At 44.8% G+C, this 23,243-nt stretch overlaps 1 protein-coding gene across 4 annotated transcripts in view; it reads left to right on the top strand.

The window, feature by feature from the left end:
* Positions 1–23,243, top strand: part of MTF1 (metal regulatory transcription factor 1) — a 43,192-nt gene extending 19,949 nt beyond the window's left edge. For 2 of the 4 annotated variants that reach the window (XM_067725544.1, XM_067725545.1), the window contains exons 5-12: positions 1,056–1,129; positions 1,580–1,716; positions 2,411–2,461; positions 5,282–5,359; positions 10,973–11,072; positions 11,804–12,399; positions 16,007–16,070; positions 17,442–23,243. In XM_067725544.1, coding sequence (XP_067581645.1) covers positions 1,056–1,129; positions 1,580–1,716; positions 2,411–2,461; positions 5,282–5,359; positions 10,973–11,072; positions 11,804–12,399; positions 16,007–16,070; positions 17,442–17,869 — 1,528 coding nt within the window. In that variant the 3' untranslated portion in view covers positions 17,870–23,243. The remainder of the gene's footprint in view (positions 1–1,055; positions 1,130–1,579; positions 1,717–2,410; positions 2,462–5,281; positions 5,360–10,972; positions 11,073–11,803; positions 12,400–16,006; positions 16,071–17,441) is intronic. The other 2 variants (XM_067725546.1, XM_067725547.1) reach the window with 2 other exon arrangements.

Below are 23,243 nucleotides of genomic sequence, written 5' to 3'. Positions count from 1 at the left end.
GGGACAGTCAACCCTTAAACACCAATTAAATGGAAATGTGTTTCAAAAATTACAAATGCATTCCTGAGTCATGGCCCCTCTAAAAGCCAGAGTATTTAGATTCTAGTTGGTTACTCTCCAGCTGCTGTGAAGCTTGGGTTACTTTTTTCCCCATAGGGCTGTCAAGGGGACTCTGATTTCTATTCAGTCACACGCATTTTTGTCATGATTAAAACTGCTAATTTTTCTTGAATGTTAGATGGGGCTTTAGACACAATGATTTTATGTACTTAAAAAGTAAAATGCTTTAGAGAAGCTTTCTATTTAAAGAAAAAAAATATGTTGGCTTATAAGAAAATGCATTCATTTTCATGTAAATAGTTACTGGATGCCTGCTATGTGCAAGACTACAGCAGATGTAAAGAACTACATGGACCCTTCCCTCAAAAGAATTATAATCTAGGAGGACAGATAACAAATGTATACACGTAGAGCTAAAATAAGATTGGGAATGACAGGTGCCATAAAGGCAGCATATAGATAAATGCCCTAGGAGTTCTAAGGAGGGAAATATTACCTCTAGCTTTGGTTATCAAGAAAGTAAAAGAGAAAAGCTCTCTGAGGATTATAGATAGTTACATTACAGCCAGTATGTTCTGACTGATTTTGTTCTAGTGTTGTATTTCAGGCCCCATGCCTACGTGAGAGCCTCTGTACCCACCACTGATGTTCCTTATATTCCATTTGCAGTAGATTTTCCATATGTGTTCTTATTGTCAATAGAATTCTGTTGTGTAATTCATCAGAAGGCTTGTATTGTTAGGGCTCTCAACACGTGCCTTACTTGTAGGACAAGAAATACTTATCCTGGGCCTACCTCTCCCTCTGATCCCAGATTTGTCACCTTACTTTTCCAGGGACCTGTCATCATTCCCATCTGTAAAACCAGTTTCACTGAGCTGATCTTAGTGTTCTGAGCAGTTGTTTCAATGTAAGTTTGTATTTACAAGAGATATTGAAGATAAAGGTCTATTAGCTAATGACTACTATCCTCTCTGCTTAAACAACTTACTTAGGTGTGATCATGATGGCTGTGGAAAAGCATTTGCAGCAAGCCACCACCTTAAAACTCACGTCCGTACACATACTGGTGAGTTTAGGCTAATTTTTATCTTTTAACCTTCATTGAGTCAGTAAATATCTGTACTTCCGTTGAGACCTGTAGAGCTTTGTGGAGAGAGCAAGCCTAATCATTTGGCCTTCACCTATAATGTTTGAGTTTCTTTCAGAGATAAAAAGGATCTAAAGATTGGACGGACTCAGGAGTCCAACCTTAAGAAATAAAACCAATGCAGAGATTCTCAGAAAAGAATCCGGGGGGAAAAAGCTAATCTTCTCTTTTAACTTCCCAGGAGCAGGCCATTCTCAGTGCTTTGCTCTACATTAAATTTTAGGACTGGAATGATTAACTTGTAATTTATCCAACTTACTACTTGAACCCTTATTAGAATATTTACTTCCCTCTGTTAGGGGAAAGTACATGTCTTAATCCAGTGAAATGATTTTATGGTAAAATTAATACCTCTTGTCATTCTTGCAGGTGAAAGACCCTTTTTCTGCCCCAGTAATGGCTGTGAGAAAACATTCAGCACTCAATACAGTCTCAAAAGTCACATGAAAGGTCACGATAACAAAGGAAATTCATACAGTGCACTTCTAAATCACAATGGATCAGAGGTGTGCAGTGTTTTGTCTCTTGTTTTGATCTGGGCACCATAGAACAGCAACCGTTGTTTGTATATCAGAATAAAAGGTTAAAATGCCTTCTCTCTAAATCTGTTAGTGAGAGAGAAGAAATCAGTGTCGAGATCTATGTCTTTGTGATGAGGTGGTGGAAGCCAGAAATTTCACCAGGCTCCCTGTGCTTCAGCCCCTGATTCAGCTCCACCTCCCCTCCGTCAGGTATGGTGGAAGAGATGTCTTGGAACCAGAGGTCTCAGAATGGCTTCCAAAGTGTCAGCCAGGTGCTCTCAAAGGGTGTTATTTTCCCATTCATGTCTATAAAATGGTACATCTGCACTTGAGTTTGGGACATGAGTTAATGATTTGCTTCACACATTCATTAATCCATCATTGGAGAACCAGGCAGAGTCTGGGGGGTCCCCTGCCCTTTTGAATTGTCTGCAGACCGAGATTTGAGAGCCACCGCCTTAAGGCACTGAACCACAGAACAAGACTCTGCAGAGTTTTAGGTGGTTTTGTCTGTTCTTTACCAAGCCCTTCCACCACATTTCCCTCTCCTCTACAGCTTCTTTCCAGAGAGGTCCTGGGATAAATTTACTGTTATTACTTCTGATATGGTATTGAGTAACTTACCTTATGTCTTTTGAACCCAGGAACTGAGAACTGTTATTATTTTGCTATTTCATAGATAAAGAAACTGAAGCACACTGACCCCCTTTTGAATAATGCGGTTCTTAAAGTATGTAATACAGTTTTGATTTGGGGAAAGGCAGCATAATTTAATTCTGTGGTTTCTAATATTTAAAGAACAAAGGATCCCTTTATAAGGACTGTGATTTGAATGTGTTTTATTAGTAATAACTCCCCCTATGTTTTATTAGTAACAATAACTAATATTTACTGAATTTTTACGATATACCAAGTACTGTGCTGTTTTTCTGTGAATTATCTCACTCACAAGAGGTCAGTATTGTTATTATTCCCATATCACTGATAAAGAAACCTGAGGCAAGGAGAAATTAAATAACTTGCCTAAATATCCAAAGCTTGTAATTAGTCCCCTTTAGGCAGGCAGGCTGATTCCAGAGCCTGGTTCTTGACCCCTATGTCGTAAGAGGCAAAACAGCACTGGTTGGGCTTCCCTGGTGGCGCAGTGGTTGAGAGTCCGCCTGCCGATGCAGGGGACACGGGTTTGTGCCCCGGTCCGGGAAGATCCCACGTGCCGCGGAGCGGCTGGGCCCGTGAGCCATGGCCGCTGAGCCTGCGCGTCCGGAGCCTGTGCTCCGCAACGGGAGAGGCCACAACAGTGAGAGGCCAGCGCACAACAAAAAAACAAACAAACAAACAAACAAAACCCCAGCACTGGTTGCGAAGAGTGTGAATTCACATCCAGGCTCCACAACTAGTCACGTGACCTTAGGCAAATGACTTCTTTGCGCCTCAGTCTCTTCCTCTGTAAAACCAGATGAAAATACTAAGATTTGAGAGTCTTTGTGTACAAAGCTGCATTTATGAAGTCATGATCAATTTTCTTGTTTTTGTAACAATCTGAGGACAGTTTCTTGCCACAGTCTCTATGCATTGGAGGGCCCTAGTGCACATTGCCCAGACCTCACCTACTCTGGATGGCTGTTCGCTCCCCAGGGGAGGGAATCTCCTCTAGTCTCAGTCTTTCAATGTCATCGAGATTGCCTTTGAGTCCTAAGTTTGTATCTCCAGCCCGGATTAACCTTCCGCTTGATGTCTCCACCCAGCTGTCACCTAGGTTTCCCAGTCTTGACGTGTCCCAACCTATTCCTCCTGTAGTCTACCCCATCTTAGTAAATGGTGCAGTCTACCCCGTCTTAGTAAATGGTGCAGTCTACCCCGTCTTAGTAAACGGTGCAGTCTACCCCGTCTTAGTAAACGGTGCAGTCTACCCCGTCTTAGTAAACGGTGCAGTCTACCCCGTCTTAGTAAATGGTGCAGTCTACCCCGTCTTAGTAAATGGTGCAGTCTACCCGTCTTAGTAAACGGTGCAGTCTACCCCGTCTTAGTAAATGGTGCAGTCTACCCCGTCTTAGTAAACGGTGCAGTCTACCCCGTCTTAGTAAATGGCACCTCTGTTTTTCTAGTGGAGCAGGCCAAAAATCTTAGAGTCATTCTTGACTCCTTTTCTTCCCTCATACCCCCCACCCACCAGCAAAGCCTATCAGCCCTACCTTGAGAATATATCTAGAATCTGATGTGATTACTTCATTCAAACCACTGTCATTTTTTGGCCCGGATTACTGCAGTCACCTGCTAAGTGGTTTTCTTAGCACCTTTCCCACTCTTCTCCCTACTGCTACTCTGTCCATGTCTGTCCTCTGCTCATAACCCTTCAGTAGCTTCTTGTATCACTTAAAGTAAAAGAATCTTTACAGTGGTCCAGAAGGCCCTAGACACTCTGTCCTGGTCACTTCTCTCACCTCATTTACATCACTTCCTTTCACTTTAGCCGTACCGTCCACCTTGTGGTTCCTTGAACAAGGGAAGCCCACTCTTGCCTCCAGGCCTTTGTACTTGCTATACTCTGTGTGAAACACTTCTCCCACGTATGTGCATGGCCCATGCCCTCTTTCCTTCAGTATCTGATCAAAGGCCACCTTATCTAAGAGGCCTTCCCTAATCTAATAAAAGGGCAGCTCTTACCCTGGCCTTTCCTACTCTGCTTACCCTCCGTAGCACGTATCATCATCTTGTGTACTGTATATTTATTTGGTTTTTTGTCTGCACCCCCTCCCCACACTAGAATGTAAGCTCTCTGGTGGCGGGGACTTTGTTTTCTTTATTATTGTATCCCTGGGCCTGGAACAGTGCCTAATACATAGTAGATGCTCAGTGAGTATTTGTTGAATGCATGCGTGGATGGGAACAACTGATCCATGAGGTAAAGCAGGGTTACCACGTGAAGTATGTGAATTCCAACTGGCATTCTAGGGATCCAGAATTCAGAGTTAGCCCAGACAGCCATATATGAATAATAAACCCTCAGTACCACTCTGAGTAAGGGTCCCCGAGATGCCCATGTTGGGGACACAGTGATGTAATGGAAGGAAGATGGACTTTCAGTCAGAAGCACTGGGTTTGTGTTATGCTAATTAGCTGTGTGATTTTGGACAGTTCACTGCTAGTCTTAGCATTAATTTTCTCATACTTAAAATGGGAATGTGAAGTAATACTTCGAAGGTTTATATGAATAGTAAATGAGGTCATGTGAAATTGCTTTATCCGTGGTAGGACCAATTATACAAATATTATCCATTTCATATTATTATAGCTTTTGTTACTCTGGAGCCTGAGTCATGAGATAATTCTTAAACTCTATTAACTATCTTTAAGAATGTAAGAGATTTCTTCTTAAGAATATCAGGATTTTAAAAATGGAAATAACTCACATAGCCCTTGCTTTGAATGGTTTTTTACTCTCTAGACATTTGGAACCTTAGGGGCACTCTAATCAAGTGTTTTATTACCTGATAGGCTACTATAAATCCTGATTTTTTTTGTTACTTAGATTTTTTTTTTTCTTTCACAGGATACAAATCACTCACTTTGTCTGAGGAATTTAAGCCTTCTGTCCACAGATTCCGAATTTCAAGAAAATTCCAATACAGTAAGTGTACCTGTGATTATGGGTGCCATTAAAATAAGTGCAAGAATTGAGCCCTCCCTTTGGTGGGAAAATCGAGGAGGGCCAGTCTTTGAAGTCTTTCAGATTGAGTTGTGTTCAGTTACTAACCATTCAGGGTGTTTTGCTCTTGTTTCCTGATAAGAGCTCTCATTGGAGAGGTTGTTCTCTCTGACGTGTAGTGCCTTTTGACCTAGATCACTCACTTGATAACCTCCTGCCCCAGAAAATGTCTGTCTTTATTCATTTAGCAAATATTTCTTGAGTGGCTACTCCGTCGGGCAGAGTGCTGGTGCTGAGCTTGTGGTGGTGGTGAAGTAGCTGTGGTCTGTCCTTGAGGAGCTTAAAATTCATCCACTGTGAGGGGGAGCCAGGATTCCGTTTCCAGACTTTTCTCAAGCCCTGCCAGTCTGACCGAAGTCAGTTTTTTCCTTTCTTTGAGCTCACTACACGGGGGTTTTGCGGAGGACCTCCTCTACAGGCCCTCGGCTAGGGGACAACACCAGTGTCTCTTGGTCTGCTTGCTTTGGTTCCCTCTGCCGTTGCCATGGCTCCACGATATATCTTGCAAACTGCCGCATCAATCCTGAGCTTATGCTCCTTCAAGAGGACCTGTGAGCTTTACTGGGTCACCGACACTGGTGGTTAAGTGTGCATTTTTTGTTGTTTCTCTCTGGTAAGTAAATATAGCTTAGGTCAGATTTTCTGTGAGTATACGCATAATAAATAAGGAGAAATCCATGTGATAGGAAGGATTTGAACAGAGACTGAGTGACTCAGGAACGCTGTGAAATCGTGTTTCTCAAATTGTGAATGATGGAGTCATCTGCAGCTCTTCTGCAACGTAGCTTCTTGGGCCTCTCCCAAACCAACTGAGTATCCTCTGGAAGGGGCACCTGACACTGCAATTTTATATTAGCACACCAAGGCCTGGGTTCTCCCGGTAATGGCAGAACTGCTCTTATCAGACCTGCCCTCCCACAGAAAACAACTGTATATGCTGGACAAAATATAAAATATAAAAACAACTACTTGAAAGCACCAGAGAGCAACCCAAACAGGCAGAGGTAACGCTTGGAAGAAGGGACTGGGAAGATAGCAAAGGCACTGGATGGGTCTTCAGGCTTTATGGTTTATCCATCTCAGGGCAAGTCCTGATTGATACCAAACAAGATGGCCCAGGCTCAGTAAACACTCCCTCTTACTGGCTTGACTAACCAGGGGACAGAGTTCAGGGCTACCACAGCACCTGGAAAGTCGGGGGGTTGGCCTGGAAAGGAGAGAGCCACAATGGGGGGCGTCCTGAGTTCTGTGTATAAGCTGTGTCCAAATCTCTAGTTGACCCCTGAACTGTGGGTGTGTGGGGCAGACACTTAAGCAGCCCAGCTGAGGCTAAAGATCTGGACAAAGATTACAGCTGCCATCCACTGCAGGGAAGACAGAGCTTGGAGTTGGAGCATAGCCAAGTCACCGGAATGTTAAAGCAAACACCAAATACTCTTCCAAGAAGTATAACAGAATCCTTAGTCTCTACAACATATCATTTGCAATGTCCAGGGTTATCCAAAATTTGTGAACATAAGAAGACACGGGAAGGGACTTCCCTTGTGGTCCAGTGGCTAAGACTCCACCCTCCCAGTGCAGGGGGCCCAGGTTCGATCCCTGGTCACGGAACTAAATCCCACATGCCACAACGAAGATCCCACGTGCTGCAACTAAGACCTGGTGCAGCCAAATAAATAAATAAATATTTAAAAAAAAAAAAAAAGACATGGGAAAACATTACCCCCACTCAAGAGAAAAGGTAATCTATGGAGACTGACCCCAAGATGAGCTAGAAATTAGAATTAGTGGGCAGACATTTCTAAGTAGCTCTTAAACGCTCAAGCACATAAAGGAATATGCTTGTAATGATTTAATAAATAGGAAATCTCAGCAGAGAAATAGAAACTATAAAAAAAAATATGTTCCAAATGGAAATTCTGGAACTGAAAATATATTGAAATTTTAAAATTCACCAGATGGGCTCAACAGCAGGTTGGAAATGACAGAAGAAAGAATCAGTTAAGTTGAAGAGAGATCAGTAGAAATTAGCCAATCTGAAGAACAAAGAAAAACATTAAAGAAGCACTTCATATGATTGTTTGGCATATTCACATTTCAGAGCTAATGCTCTAAATGAAACTAATGTACTGTGTGGCCAAGATTGCCCTCTAAGCCACACACCTAAAATTTCTGGGTATAATGTCTCCTTAATTTCAAGAGATCGTATGAAATGGTTTAGGCATCCACTCCCTGGCTGGGGCTGTGACATATGACTGAGGAGCTTTCTGAAGCCCTGGGGTCACCAGGTGAGGAATCATATGAGGGGACATTGAGTACTTGTTAAAAAAAAAAGGAAAGCTTTTTCTGCCATAATTTACAGCAGCAAGAGAGAGGCCTGCTCTTCTCCCTTGGAATCAAATTATATGTTGTCTCCTTGTCACCCAGCATTTATCCCAGAATTGGAAATAGGCTCATTTTTAGGCTTTCAACTAAGACCACAGTTCCCTGAAGTAATAGGATTAATTTTGCTCTGCTTACTTTAAAAAAAAAAAAAGATGAATTGTTAAAATCAAATGATGTATTTTTATGAGATCATCATTTTACAGGTTCCTGGGCAGCCACATGCTTGTGTCCTAGGAGTGAACTTGGGCTGAAGTGCTGGGGAGTGGCCCGCTGGGCCTTTTGGCGCCTGAGCTTCAGGATCCATCCTGTTCCCAGACGGCTCAGTGTTCTTGTGTCTCTTTGCTCCAGGCCCCAGAGGCTTAGCCTGTTCTGTCTCCTCTACTTTGGGGGGCAGTTCCCACTCTGCCCCCAGGGTTGTTGCCCTAAAGCCTGGTAGTGGCTGAGTCACAGTCCCCTCAGCACCTTCCTTTTTTCTTCCTTTTTTTCTTTTAATTAAGAAAAACTTTTTATTGAGGTATAATATACATGCAGAAAAGTACACCTATCAGGTACGCCTTGATGAAGCATCACAATTCATCATATCCAGGTAACCAGCACCCAAATCAAGAAACAGAACATTCCCAGCACCCCAGAAGACCCCCCTCAGTCCCCCTAACAGCCATTACCTCTCCCTAAGGATAACGACTGTCATAACTTCTCACAACCTAAGATGAGTTTTCTCTGTTTTTGTGATTTGTATAATCGGAATCATGTGGTATATACTCGTTTGTGCTGGCTTTTTCTTGCAACGTTTTGTTTGAGAAATTAATCCATGTTGTTGCATTTAGTAATAGATTATTCATTCTCATTGTTGAACAGTATTACACTAAATGAATATAATAGAGTTCGTTTGGTCGACTGCCCTTGGGCATTTGGATAGTTTCTAGTTTGGAGCCATTGAGAGTGCTGCTGTAAACATTCTTGCGCATAATCTTTTGAAGTCACACGGACTCATTCCTTTTTTTAACAGTGTTGTTCCTGATAATGATTCGTAAACAGGTAGAACAAAAAAAACAACCATAAAGGAGTTGCAAAGCTGTAATTATAGCTTAGTGGTAGTCGTTAGCTCACCATTTTTCAAAGTGGGTGGCACATCTTTATTGGGTTATAAAATAGTGACTTATAATCAACACTTTAAGGACATCAGTAGAATAGAAAATATCAGAAGACATTGCATGTAGTAAGGATAGGATCTGTTTCATAGAGTTTTGTTTCAGTCGTACGTACAGATATGTATGTAACATGAAATATATATATATATATAATATATTTCCTACTTTGTGTCATGATGAAAAGTTTGAAGGCACTGTTTTGGCCTGTGATTCTTAACTCCCTCTGGACTAGAAGCTGGAAGCCTTACATAGGTTTCTGCCTTCAGCTTCTACCATGCCGGCCATCAGCTTCACTGAACTCCCTCTCATTCTGCCAGTTGTGGAGTCATGGTAGAATAATTGGACCCTCTTGGCTCAAGTGGGCAGTTCATCTCGGAGGCCCTCTAGATTGGTGGACAGCTCCACTCGCCGTGCTTCTGCCCAGCCCCAGAGAGATCCTTCCCCCTCCCAGAAGCAAAGCTGATGCAAAATGCCCTTAAAGCTCAGGCTGGCACCAGGTCACAGTCTAGCCTGAAGACAGGTTTTGTGCGGTCTGTACCGTGCTTTGAAATCGTTTCCGTTACTTGTTTTCAATTATACATCAGTAGGTTTCACGTAAAAGTCCAGGTTTTGAACCGGCCCCGAGCTCTGGTGACCCCCAGTGTGTGGCCCGTGGCCGCCCTCAGCTGAGCCCACAAGTGTGGCCGAGGCTTTGCTACAGCCCCTGCCCTCTGCTTCACTTCTTTCTGTTGCTCCCTGGGCTCTTGAACGTGGTCGCCTTTGCCACCCTTGCGGCACAAAATGCGAAGTGGTGGTGGGCTGCAGAGAAAAGAATTGCTGTTTTTCCCCTTCCCTTAGCTGAAGGGAAGCCTGGAGGTGGTGCCTGTCAGCAGTCAGGCCCTCGGGTCACTAGGTGCTCTCTTTTGTTTTCTCATGCCTTATTTTTTCATAAATGCCTCTGACCTTTTCTTAGTTGTAAGTTACAAAGAAACTTGCAATGACAAACAGTAGTGAGTCTAAGGCCATCACTATTGTCTATCATTCTAAGTTTCCTTATATTGTTTGATTCACTACCACGTGTACATATTAGAATAGCATAGCCATTGTGTAATATCCTTGGAAGATATTCACAATATGTTATTATTGTGTTATTATTATGTTATTACATGAGAAAAGCAAGTTCCAAGTAATAAATATTGTACAACCCCATTTTTATGTAGAATTTGGTCTTTTAGAGCAGGGGTCAACAACATTTTTGTAAAGCGCCAGATGGATATTTTCGGCTTTGTGGCCCATACATCCCCTGTCACAAATCCTTAAATCTGCCACTGCAGTGCAAAAGCAACCTAGACAATCCAGAAAGGAACAGAAGTACCTGTTCCAATACAACTTTATTTACAGAAACAGACGTTCAGCCAGCAAGTCAGTTTGCCGACTCCTGCTTTAGAGTGTTTGAGGACCCAGATCTTCAGCATCTGAGGCTTAGGGAAATAAATGTCACCTTGGGAAAGGAGAAGTTGGAAACAAGAAGCATATCCAGAGATCATTCTAGTAATTTAGTTTTTTTTTTTAATAGATTTATTTATTTATTTATTTTTATTTTTGGCTGTGTTGGGTCTTTGTTGCTGCGCGCAGGCTTTCTCTAGTTGCGGCGAGCGGGGGCTACTCTTCGTTGCGGTGTGCGGGCTTCTCATTGCGGTGGCTTCTCTTCTTGCGGAGCACGGACTCTAGGCGCGCAAGTTTCAGTAGTTGTGGCACACAGTCTCAGTAGTTGTGGCGCACGGGTTCTAGAGCGCAGGCTCAGTAGTTGTGGCACACGGGCTTAGTTGCTCGGTGGCACGTGGGATCTTCCTGGACCAGGGCTCGAACCCGTGTCCCCTGCATTGGCAGTCGGATTCTTAACCACTGTGCCACCAGGGAAGCCCCAGAGATTATTCTAGTTCTGCTGTTCTGTGTGCTTTCGTGGTGAAGACCTGCTTTCGGATGGCGAGCCTTACACCTTTGTCTGTCTCTGACACAGGGCCAGAACACTTTCAGCACACTTTCACCAGCAATCATCTTTGAACCAATGTTCCAGAAGTCAGATGATCCAGCAATTCAGGAAGATCCTCAACAGACAGGTTTGTTATACGGACTCTCTTCCTGCCCAAATCTCTGCACTGGGAATGGGAATTCACACTTGTTGACACAGTGTAGATGTCAAGCACAGTGAAATATTTCAGTTCCTTTAATGAAGTGTACTTTCAGTGAGGGGTCAGAAAAGGATGGGCTTTTCAGTTCAATTCCATCTTTTTTTCCCCTACTTCCCTCATCAAGGGTTTACTTGAGGATCTCCTTTCCCTGGACCCTCAAAAGAAGAGAGTCCCCTTTTCCAAAAGCTCGTGTTGGCTTTAAAAAGTGAGAGGAGTTGTGAGCTCTTTCTCCTGATGTGACACCTCCGTTCACGAGTGGGCAGGATCCACAAACCAAACTTCAGATGCGTAGATCAGATTGTGTTTGAATGAAAATCTGTCCGTGAAGCTTCACTTTCAGTAGTCAGAAAGTGTGTTCACTGATCATAGGCCAAGAAAAGGATGTCTAAGCTCTTTTCCAGAAAAGCGGTAGGACACATTTTTTAATGGTTAGACCCATACTAGGTCTTCACGTTTAGAAAGTAAGGTTGATCGTGAAGCCTGGTGCTTTGACCAGAGGGATCGTTAAATGAAAAGCAGAAAGCCAGCCTGCCAGCATTGGAGGAATCAACTGTTAACAGACTTCAGCTGTCTTTGGTGTAGCCCATAATAACTGTGTTTTTGTGGCTCATATAAGGCTTGGAATATGTATATATATTTCTATTTCTTTTTCTTGCCAGCTGCCTTGATTGAAAATTTTAATGGTGATGCGGAGTCAGTCAGTGATGTTCCGCCATCCACAAGACATTCAGCATCTTTATCTCTTCCACTTACACTGCAGCCTGGCATCTCCGAGCCACCCCGGCCTCTACTAGCAGCCTCAGCACCGTCTGCTCCTCTGCCTGCTCCCTCCCTAGGAACTGGCTCCCAGCAAGCTGCATTTGGCAACCCCCCTGCTCTCTTACAACCTCCAGAAGTGCCTGTTCCCCACAGCACACAGTTTGCTGCTAATCATCAAGAGTTTCTTCCGCACCCCCAGGCACCGCAGCCCATCGTGCCGGGACTTTCTGTTGTTGCTGGGGCTTTGGCGTCAGCAGCGGCAGTGGCGTCAGCCATGGCAGCACCGCCTCAACCACAGAGTACTACTGAGCCCCTGCCGGCCATGGTCCAGACTCTGCCCCTGGATGCCAACTCCGTCCTAACTAGTAATCCCACTATAACCATCACCCCGACTCCCAGCACGGCTCTCCTGCAGCCCAGCCTCGTCATGGGAGAACAGAACTTACAGTGGATACTGAATGGTGCCACCAGCTCACCACACACCCAAGAACAAATTGTAAGTATTATGTGGAAATGGATCCAGTGGGGTGAAGTGTATTTCCATGGGTGACATGTTCAGAGGCTTTTACTTCAAAAAGGAAAACGGCTGTCATATCCACCCTGAAACATGTCATTCTAACACTTAGTCATTTCCCCATAATCAAGCAAGTATAAACCCAGGAATGCTGCCGTCAGTACCTGCAATGGAGGGGTCGGGGCAGAGAAAGAGCCTTCAAGTTTACCTGGATATTTCAGCTGTGGTCTAATCCTGTCAGCTAGGATAGGAGAGCCTGAGAACATTTCAGGAAAGCGGGTTTTTATCCAAGGCAGAGTCCAGACTGGGATGAGGGACTGATGTGACCCCATCAGATGGAAGCAGACAGCAGTAGCCAAGTCAGAGAAGTGATCTGTGCTCCCAGAGCAAACCGTAGTGCCATTTTCTCCCAAAGTGTTGGTCTTGATGGCTAAGGAAATGACTTGGTCGTTCAATTGAATATATCTTGAGGGCCTGCTATTTATCAGATACCACGCAGGATACTCTTGGGGATATGGAAAAGTGAAAAAACCATGATCTCTTTTTCATAAAAACCTATATTCTAGTTAAAAAGGCTAAAATGCCTAAAAGAAAGTTAACACTACCAGTAGGTAAAGTGTCAAATAAAAATAATGGTAATAAAAAATAACAATAGCTGTAATTTATTGAGCCCTTACTAATGTGTATAGGCTTACTGTGCTAACTAAGCACTTTTTAAAATTGAGGGTCTAACATGTGCCAGTCATTACCTTAGGTACCTTATTTTTAGATTATGGTTTTTTTAGGTTTTATTGAACAGGTAGAACAGAGAATTTCCATACACTTCCTGCTCCCTGCCCCCGCCTTGCATCAGTGTGGTACATTTGTTATAATTGGTGAATTAATATCGATGCATTACTATTAACTAAAGTTCATAGTTTACCTTAGGGTTCACTCTTGGTATAGTATGGTTCTGTGGGTTTTGACAAAGGCCTGATGTCATATATCTACCATTACAGTATCCAGAATAGCTTCACCACCCTAAAAATCTCCTCTGCTTCACTTCTTCATCCCATCTCCCTCTCCCCCTCTCCCTAAGCAGCCACTGATCTTTTTATTGTCTCTATATGTCTGTATCTCTAGATGTCACTCACCATGCTAAGTACTTTTTAATGATTTAATCACAACAGGCCTAGGAGGTAGATAATGATTTTATCAGTGCAGAGCTGAGGCCCAGAGAAGTTAATTGACTAGTCCAAGGTCACACAGCTTACAAGTGGCAAAGCACAGACAGACCAATCCCAGAGCCCATGCTCTTGACTGCTACATCGTGCTGCCAGATGAGGGGTTTAGAGACTAAAGGCTTGTTAGTTGGGCATAGAGGTCAGGTGAGCCTTGAAGTATGAGTAGGATTTAGATGGATAAAAGGATATACTAAGTGGGAGAAAGTCCGGGTGGATGTATGATGCAATCAAACAAACTGGAAAGGTAGGTTAGAGCTAAATAGTGAGTACTCAAATTCCATAAATGGGGTGGGTGCCAACCACCTCTGGAGGCAGCCTAGTTCCAGTCTCAGGTGGCCAGAGTCACTGGAAGGATCTTTTCAGCATTATGACCCAATCAATCTGCCTCCATGTAGTTGGGTTTTCTGGTTGGTACTGTTGTTTTCATTATTCAAAATTATTTTCAGGGACTTCCCCGGCGGTCCAGTGGTGAAGACTCCATGCTTCCGCTGCAGGGGGCACGGGTTCAGTCCCTGGTCGGGGAGCTAAGATCCCGCATGCTGTGCGGCGAGGCCAAAAAAAAAACAAAAGAAAGAAAACTATTTTCATTATTTTTATTGTTCATATATTTGCTGATGGCTATGTACAGAAAGTGATCGTACTTTCTCATTTATGATAGTGGTATTTTTTTCTTTTTTCTTCCAGTTTTATTGAGATATAATTGACACACAGCAGTGTATAAGTTTAAGGTGTACAGCACAATGACACAAGTTTTGTGAGCATCCATCATCTCATACAGACACAGAATTAAAGAAATAGAAAAAAATGTGTGCGTGTGATGAGAACTTTTAGGATTTACTCTTCTAGCAACTTTCATATTAACCTACAGCAGTGTTAATCATGTTTATCACATTGCTCATTACATCCCTAGTACTTCTTTATCTTATAACTGGAAATTTGGATCTTTCGACTGCCCTCATCCAATTCCCCCTCTCCCCACCCTACCCCTGCCTCTGCTAACCACATATCTGATCTCTTTTTCAATGAATTTGTTTGTTAGTTTTGAAGTGTGATTGACCTACCTCTGTTAGTTCCTGCTACACGACATAGTGATATTTCTGTACATTTCAAAATGATCACCATGTTAAGTCTAGTTACGATATGTCACCATCCTAAGATTTACATACTTATTGACTGTATTCCCTGCACTGTACATGTCCTACCCATGACTCATTTATTTTGCAACTGGATTATTGCACTTCTTACTCTCCTTCACCTATTTCCCTCCTCCCCTCTGGCAACCACATGCCTCCATGTAGTTTTTAATCTTCTTTTCCTGGATCTGCCCTGGGGAACTGCATGGAACAGCTCATTCCTTTTCCACCCAATTCATTTTCATGTATTTAAGTATGGGTCTCATTTCTCCATCATTATTTTATAGTGTCCTCTCCTATAACTTAGCCAGAAGCTTTCACGTTCCTCCTAGACTCATCTTAGAGGCACTTTTTTTTCCTTAAAAGGATGAAAGATAAAGCCCTTTTTAATATAAGACTTGAAGAAAGCAGAAACCCTATAGCCAGTTGAATCGGAAGTGTAATAAAGTGAGGGGTGATTTCTGGGCATGACCCGATAGTCCTACTTGGTAATCATATAAATAGCTAGTGTTTGCTGAATGCTCACAGTGTGCCCCAGGCTCCACACACATCATCTCATTTCATCCTTTTGGGGGCCTTTGGGAGAGTCTTTGGTTGGCGTCCCTGTTTTTACAGATGAGGAAACTGCGACTCTAAGAGGTTAAATTACTTGCCTGACCTCAACAACTAAGTGGCCGAGCTTGGACTTGAATCCATGTGTGACTGAGTCCAGGGCCTACCCTTGAGCACGTGCCCCATGCAGCTTACAGCACACTGCCCAGGGCCTTCACAGGAGGTCTTCTGCCTGTGAGAGGGAGTCTTAGCCTGTTCTTAGCATGCAGCTTAGTCCTTGAGGGGAAAAAAGAACTTTCCAGTCTCATGGAAGTATTGGGGGTTGGCAGGGAGTGGAGGGCTTAGAGGGGAAGCTGGGGCTCCGTCTGAGAAGACCATCCACGTGAGAAAAGCAACCTTGGAGGAGCCTTTGGGTGCACAGAACCTACTGGATTAGGCAGCTGGGAAACAGCCAAGGAGTAGGGAGAGGACAAAGCCGGCTACATTTTCAGCACTGAATGTCAAACAGTGCGGTGACCTCATGTCAGAGCACAAACAAAAACATCGCTCAGTACAAAAATCCCTGAACACGGAGGGGTTTCTGTCCTCTTGGATGACCATTACAACTGGGGAGACTTTAGGCCCTTGGAGATCTGCCATATCTGAGTAGCCATAAATGTGATTTTTTTTTTTTTTTTCCAGCAGCAAGCATCTAAAGTTGAGAAGGTGTACTTTACCACGGCAGTACCAGTAGCCAGTAGCACAGGTATGAGATTCTGTGTTAGCTTTAAAAGGAAGGCAGCTCTCTGGGCCCCTTGAGGCACAGTTAGTTAATTGTTGCTTTGCCCGGGATTCAAACATTTTTTAAATTAAATTGATCACATTTGTATTATTAGAGTATTTAATATTCTTACAACTATTGAAAGTTACTGGACTTACAGCATAAATACCACATTTAACATTCTTTAACTAGTAACGGTTCTTTCCCTTTCAGATATAGCCTTTAGGGAATTCCCTGGTGGTCCAGTGGTTAGGACTCTGTGCTTCCACTGCAGGGGGCCTGGGATCGATCGCTGGTCGGGGATCTAAGATCCTGCAATCCACACTGCACGGCCAAAAAAATAAAATAATAAAAAAAACAGATATAGGCTTTAATGTAGCCAGAAAAAAGTCTACATCACTGTTAATGCTAAAGAGAGCAGCTGTTAATTCACTGGACTCTTCTAATTACAGTAATGAAGAAACAGCATCTGGGTCAGAGACTCTTATAGGGCTGAAGGGTCCTTTCTCTCAAACTCTTTGTTTTATAGATTAAGAAACTCAGGCCCTGAAAGATTAAATGAGTCCCCCAAATTCATAAGTGAGTTTGTGGCAAAGCCAAAGCACTAGTTCTTGGGCCTCCTGACTCCCTCCTATTCTATTCTCTTAGCCCCTTGGTCTCTAGCTCTTTTGAGACACACAAAGCCTGTGTGAATTCAGAGTGTGCATCTGCACAACACACGTATGCAAAAGAGAAGGAATGTGTGTGCACACAAGGCTGGCTGTGTGTCTGAGACGGGGCTGCAAAGGTGAGCGCGGGATGTCCCAAAGGAGGTCAGAGCCTCCGGGGCAGGCGGGACTAAATGGCCTGGTACAGTGTGGAACAGCTCTGCACAGGCAGCTGCCCTTGGGCCATCCCTGAGGTATAAGCCTGCTGCAAACACTGCCTGGAGACGCTAGGAGAGGAGGGCAGTGAGCTGGGTGCTCAGAAGTAAGAGTAAGTTCTCCAGAAGAGTTTAGGTAGAAAGAAGAGCCCCTGAGCCCAGAGCTATGAAGAACGTGCAGGAAAAGGGAGGCATCCACCGTGGCTGGCATGGAGGGTGCCTGCGAGAGGGGCCAGAAATGAAGCTGGAAATACAGGGTGCAGCTAGATGGTGTGTGGCTTTTCTGTCTTGGAGGGGATGGGGAGTGTCAGAGCCTTCTTACTTGAGGAGGAACGTGGTCCAGTTTAAAGCAGAACCAACCCTGGAGCATGGCACGGCATCCACCCTTTCCATCGTTCCCGCCTCCGTGGTGCTGAGCTAGTCCTACACCCTCCTGTCCCTCTTGCCCTTGCCCTGCGGCTACTTGAAGAGCAGTCTTTCTCGCCCTCTCGCAGGGAGCGCAGTACAGCAGATTGGCCTCAGCGTCCCTGTGATCATCATCAAACAAGAGGAGGCCTGTCAGTGTCAGTGTGCATGCCGGGACTCCGCCAAGGAGCGGGCGGCCGGCAGGAGGAAGGGCTGTCCTTCCCCTCCCGCTCCAGCGCTGAGCACCCAGCCTCCTGATGAGCCCAGCCTGAAGCTACCACCGCAGACTTTTTCCCCGCCCCCGATCCCCCTGTCGTCCTCCGCCGCCTCCTCTTCCTGTGAGCAAAGCAGACAAGCAGTGACTCCTTCAGACCCTCAGACAGAAACGTTACGTGCCATGGATATGTCAGAGTTTCTGTCCCTCCAGAACCTGGACACGCCGTCTAATCTGATTCCCATTGAAGCACTACTGCAGGAGGAGGAGGAGATGGGCCTGACCAGCAGCTTCTCCAAGTGAAAGGCCCAGCCGGATGTGCTCACCTCCGGGAACAGAGGCCGAGCAGGAGGCAGAAGGTGCGATGCCTACCATCGTGGGGTCAGCAGTTTGAAGGAAGAAGAAATCTACTGTTTGAAATCCTCACCTTTCAGACATATTTTCTTTATTCATATCCCAGGAGCATCCATTTTTAAGGAACTGATCTTTGGAGAAAAACAAACAAAAACGGAACAAAACAAAAAAAAAAAGCTAAGTTATAAATGAACTGTTTGGCTGCACTGTATGTCACTTTCGCTTATTGTCATGTGAACTTGGAAATTAAGGTTACTCGTATGCATAAAAATTCTAAATGAAAGGGTGTGGTTTCCATCAATCTGATGCTGCCCATCACTTGCACTGGGGTCTTTGTAGTCCGGGCAGTAGCGTTCAGTGTGTCGGGTGTTGCTGCTCCTGTGTCTTTTGAGTCTGAGGCTGAAGCTTGCTTGGAAGGCCAGACCCTCACTCCATCAGAGAGGGAAGTGGCAAAGGCAGGTCAGACAGCCGTGAGCTGGACAGGGATCACGTGAGATGGTTTCATTGTCTGCGCTTGGTGTTGGTGGAGCTCAGGGTGACTATGGCAGGTGTCATCCTGCAGCCCAAAGGGGCAGCTGAAAGCCTGGCCCGAGGCCGCGGGGACGGTCCGCTTCCGCAGGGACCCCAGGCAAGTTGTTGACTGCTCTCTGTCCATGACACATGTGCAGAACAGGCTCTAGTGATGTGATCACAGTCTTTGCCTTCGGGTTCTCTCTTTCTCCGTTGGTTGCCAGGGCTTGCAGATCACAGTGAATTTTTCTCGGGGAACATCCCTGCTTTGTCCTAGAGTGGACATGTGGTTTATGGCCAGTCGCTGGCTGGTGGTCTGCCTTCCTTGAAGGGTATCTTCTTCCTCAGAGCAGAAGAGCTGCATTTTGCCGATCAGGAGAAGGTGCAGCTTTACAGGAGTTCTGTTCAGGCGGCGTGTCATCGGCAGGCCGGGTGTCCTGGTTCCGGGTTCCAGCCAGGCCTTGGTTGCCCCTCCCATCTCCGCCTCTCACCCCTCTGGATTTTGCATACAGCCTAGTACAGTGCAAAGAAGGATGTGACTTGCTCAGCTTAGTCATATGATTTCTAAACAAAAAACAAAAAAGAAAAAAAAAAACACAAAGCGATGATCTTCTACTCAGGGTAAAACAAAAAAATTCCCCTTCCACCAAAAAGCCTGAAATGTTGCAATAAGTTATCTCATTTGGAATGTTTCATTAAGTTGTATTATAGGAAAAAAATTTTTTTTGATTTGTGTATAGAATTATATCCATCTCTCTGCCTTTGGCTCTGAGTCAGTCATTGCCTCTTAAAATAAAACATAAAATACAATCCACACTAAAATGGAAAGTTTCTCTTAACTGCCTATGTCAGTGTAGTCATGAGTGCTCCCCCCACTCACTGAGCTCAGAAACTAGGCATGGCCCAATGTCCAGACTGGGCCTCTGCCTCCCAAGGGCCCCTTCCCTGCCTTGAGCGAGGGGCAGGGTGCCACAAACAGGGCTGCCCTTCTGAGTCAACGATGTCGGGCAGAAAGCAGCCGTAACTTGCCTTCCTTTCCCAGTCCCTAAGGTGGAGAGATATGTCACTCTCCTGTTCTCTGCGCCATTACTCAGGGCCAGCCAAGACAGTATCCAGAGCAGATCATCTACCTGGGAGCCAGAGGCCCTGCCTTTAACAGGATGTTCAGGGACAGATTTGGAGAAGAGGGCAGTGGTGGTAAATGTTACTGCCATGAGGAGAAATGGGCTTACCTACAAGCAGCTGGTGGTTTCTCATTGCAGGAGTCTAGTCACGAGAATCGGGGTTTTTTTTGACCCTCTGCACTCTCCTGTCCAAAAGGCTGGTGGGTTCTGGCGGCCACTGGCCTCAGCAGAAGTTGATAAGGCAGGAGGAACCTTCTATTACCGCAGTGGTTCATCTTCCTGGAAAGCCAGCTGCTGAGCATGGGTTGTTCTTGACCGTCTCCGGGCCTTGCACCCATAGGAAGGTTTGCGGTAGGACCCTGGCTGTTTTCTCCACACCTTCCGAGATAGAGAGCAGCATGTGGGTCCCAAATGACCTCCCCACATGCCCGTCCTAGGCTCACTTGAGATTCGGTTCCCTGGGAGCTGAGGTGGAAAGCAGGAGCCTAGGGAAGGCCGTCGGAAGTGCCATGGTTGAAATATTGCTTCCCTCCGGCCAGCCCGGGCTGTGCTTGTGTTGGGGGTCCACCCAGGTCAGTGGCTTTTCTGCTCCAAAGATCAGGGGTGATGAAGAAACTGGGTTTGGGCTGACAGATTTTCCTAGTTGAAGTATCTGCCTTTTGAGGGTACTAGAGATTACAAGGGGGACCATCAGATCCAATCAGCTTTTGAAAACATCAAGAATGTGCTTAAAATGCTAGTGAGTGGTTGTGAAGAGTACGTTTACTCCACAGGATAGGCGGTCTCTCCTTTCCTTCTTCTTCCAGCACTCTTCCCCGCCCCTGTCCCTTCCATCAGCCTGGCCCCTAGTGTCAAGGATCTTGAAGAAGAGAGGGCGCTGGCTAAAGTGGAGCCACAAAGAGCCTTCATGGAGAGTGGTTTGCAAACCCACGAATGAACCTAGGGTGAGGCTAGGGAAGGTGTGCAGACTTCAGGTGAAATCACGCCTTTTTTCTTCCCATGGTAACCTTAATCATTTTCACCCTGTAGACTGAGACTTCCAGCTCCCACTAGCATCTCCAGTTATACTGCCCCTTTACAGAATGCTAGTCAGCCTAGGGAATCGTGGAGTTCACGGGCCTGGCAGGTGGCAGGAAACTTTGGCTGGCACCGCCAAACTGCCTTAGTGAATTTGGTCCTTCCCAGGCAGGTGGGTGAGGCATTGAGGGAAAGTGGCCCTGCCTTTCCTGGCAGTTTGGCCAACCTCGTGGGGGTATCACTAGTTTGATGACAGGAATTGGTGTCATTCATTGAATTCCACCCCTACCCCTCCGCCCTCGCAGAAGGAGATCATGGTACAAAGTCCAGGAGGGGCCTTAAGGTGTGAAGGCTTCTCTGGGCAGAAGCAAGGGACTTCTCTTCACCACCTCTGGGAGAGTCAGTAGATTGGAGAGTTTACTTTCAGGGTCAAGGCAGCGGGCTGATAGGGATAACGGGTGGGTGGGTTTTCCTGAGAGACTTTGTATAATGTGCTGAATGTGTCCAAAGGGACAAGTTTGCAGAACCTCATATTGGTATATTAAAGAAATAATAAAAAAGCACTTTACGTTATTTTATCTTTAACCCAATTGCTGCAATTTCTTTCGTGTGTGTGTGTATACACACACACACACACACATATATACTTTCCACCAAGTTTTATTTTTTGCTCAGAAAAAAAGTTAAATTGAGGTGTGAAAAGAAAAGCACTTACCTTGGTGCAATATGTGTAGCTTGATGGTTGTTGTCCCATGTGGCCCTGGCCTGGCTGCGTTTTTCCACTCCATCAGCCCTGTGCCATGAGGCTGTCCATAGGGAAACACTATTATGCATTCTCAGCAACTGCTCAATCTATGCAAGCCTTCCCTGTGTGCCCAAGGGCGCCCCCTCAGGCTCTCTGAAGAACTGCTGCGGGTCCTGTTTTCTGCTGTTGAGGCCCTTTTTCATCACTTCTTCTTGGTCCCTTGCCATCTTTTCCCCCTTCTTCACCATTACAAAGTGATGCCTGAAAGGAAGAAACTGGTTGTTCCTAGGTAGACACCTGGCACCTTCTAGACTTTTATATTTGTAATCACGTTCATTGTCCTTAATCCTAAAGACTTCTCCAGAGTCACCGAAACCATTGATTTGTGGAACTGCAACAGTATTGCTAATGAGTTTACAATTTTCCTATACCACCAATCAGAAATATGTTTGGGGATGGCTGTGGCAGTCGTGGGTGGGGCGGTGGGGGGCGGACAACATGAGCCATTTCCATACTGCTCCCCCTACCGCCCCTGTTGGCTCTTTAAGCAAAAGCCTCCAGCCCTCATTGAATCCAGTAAACAAAGCTGTTAATAATCTGCTTTATCAACTTTCTTCCTTTCCCCTCACTCCCCTCTCCCCCACCCATTTTATCTTCAATTCTCAGGCTACTAAAGAACTGAGTTTTAAAATATACTTCAGCCAAAGCAGAAAGATTTCCATAGATCCAATATGCAAATGGAGCTGAGACATAGATCTGCTGTGTTCTGCTGTGACATAGATCTGTTCTGCTGTGACATAGATCTGAAATTGACCATTCCTAAATATTGGGGAGGGGAGAGGCAACAAAACTGAATCATGCATATTTCTGATTGGTAGTCAGTTTAGCCCGTTTCCTCTGGCATACGTTGGGGGCGAGGCTAGAGAAAGGGTCCCCTGTCTCTTCTCACACCCTTTGGGGAAGCTGATGATCACTATTTGGGCATTTCTCATTGTTACTCCTGTTCAAGAGAGGGCTTCTCAGTCTGCACTGAGAAATGCAAATTAAACTGGATCTTTATGTCTATGTGTACATAGTACAAGCTTTTTTACTGGAAGCAAAGTTTAAAACCACACACTGCCCTTTTGGTGGTGTGCCTGCTGGGCCCCAAATCGGGTGATGATGTCGTGTCACTTTCTCAGCTCAACGCAGGTTCTACTTTTTCTTACTGGGAAATTTTTCATAAAACCTTTTTTTTTCACCAAAACCCAGGGGTGTTTTCTGCAATATTCTTATTATCCTTATACTGGTGCCAAGTCAGAGAGGCCTCTCTTGCCCTTTTCCCCCGTGTCCTCAGGCCTCCCCAGGGCGCTCTTTGACTCAACAGTCTACATCCTTTGTTGTGTTTTGGAGAATGTGTGGGTGTGGGTGGGGGGTCAGAGTTCAAGGTAGCTGTTCTCTTTCCCCGTAAACTCCTAGTCCCTGTTTGGGGAAGGTGGCTGGAAACAGGTTTTTGCTGACTCTCTGGCTCAGATCTTCTGGCCAGGAGAAGCAAGACCCACGAGAGCCTTCTTTTTTTTGACACACACTAGTCATTGGCCAGAGGTCTTGGTTAAATCCCAAATAGTTTTATTTGGATTATGTAAAAGCCTATCAAATTTATTTAAGTGTGAAACATGGGAACAACAGACTTCCACTGAGCGATATGAAAACGTTACAGGTTCAGTACTTCCAAAGGAAGAAACCTCCAAACCCAAAAAAGAATAAATATGAATTTGTATTTTTGAAGAATGTGAAACAATGGTGTTTGCTTAATTGCTCATTTTGTATAAACTTAATATTGTACTTTAAAATATCTGCTAAGAAGTGAAAATTTAACTTTTTGGAATTGAAAAAGCAATATTAAATACTAATGAAATCCTAATTAAATGCTTATTTAAATCTGGTA

The sequence above is a fragment of the Pseudorca crassidens genome, chromosome 2, assembly GCF_039906515.1.
Source record: "Pseudorca crassidens isolate mPseCra1 chromosome 2, mPseCra1.hap1, whole genome shotgun sequence".
Classification (NCBI taxonomy): domain Eukaryota; kingdom Metazoa; phylum Chordata; class Mammalia; order Artiodactyla; family Delphinidae; genus Pseudorca; species Pseudorca crassidens.
Note: the sequence above shows the minus strand (reverse complement) of the source record. Positions and strands in the feature narration are given on the sequence as shown.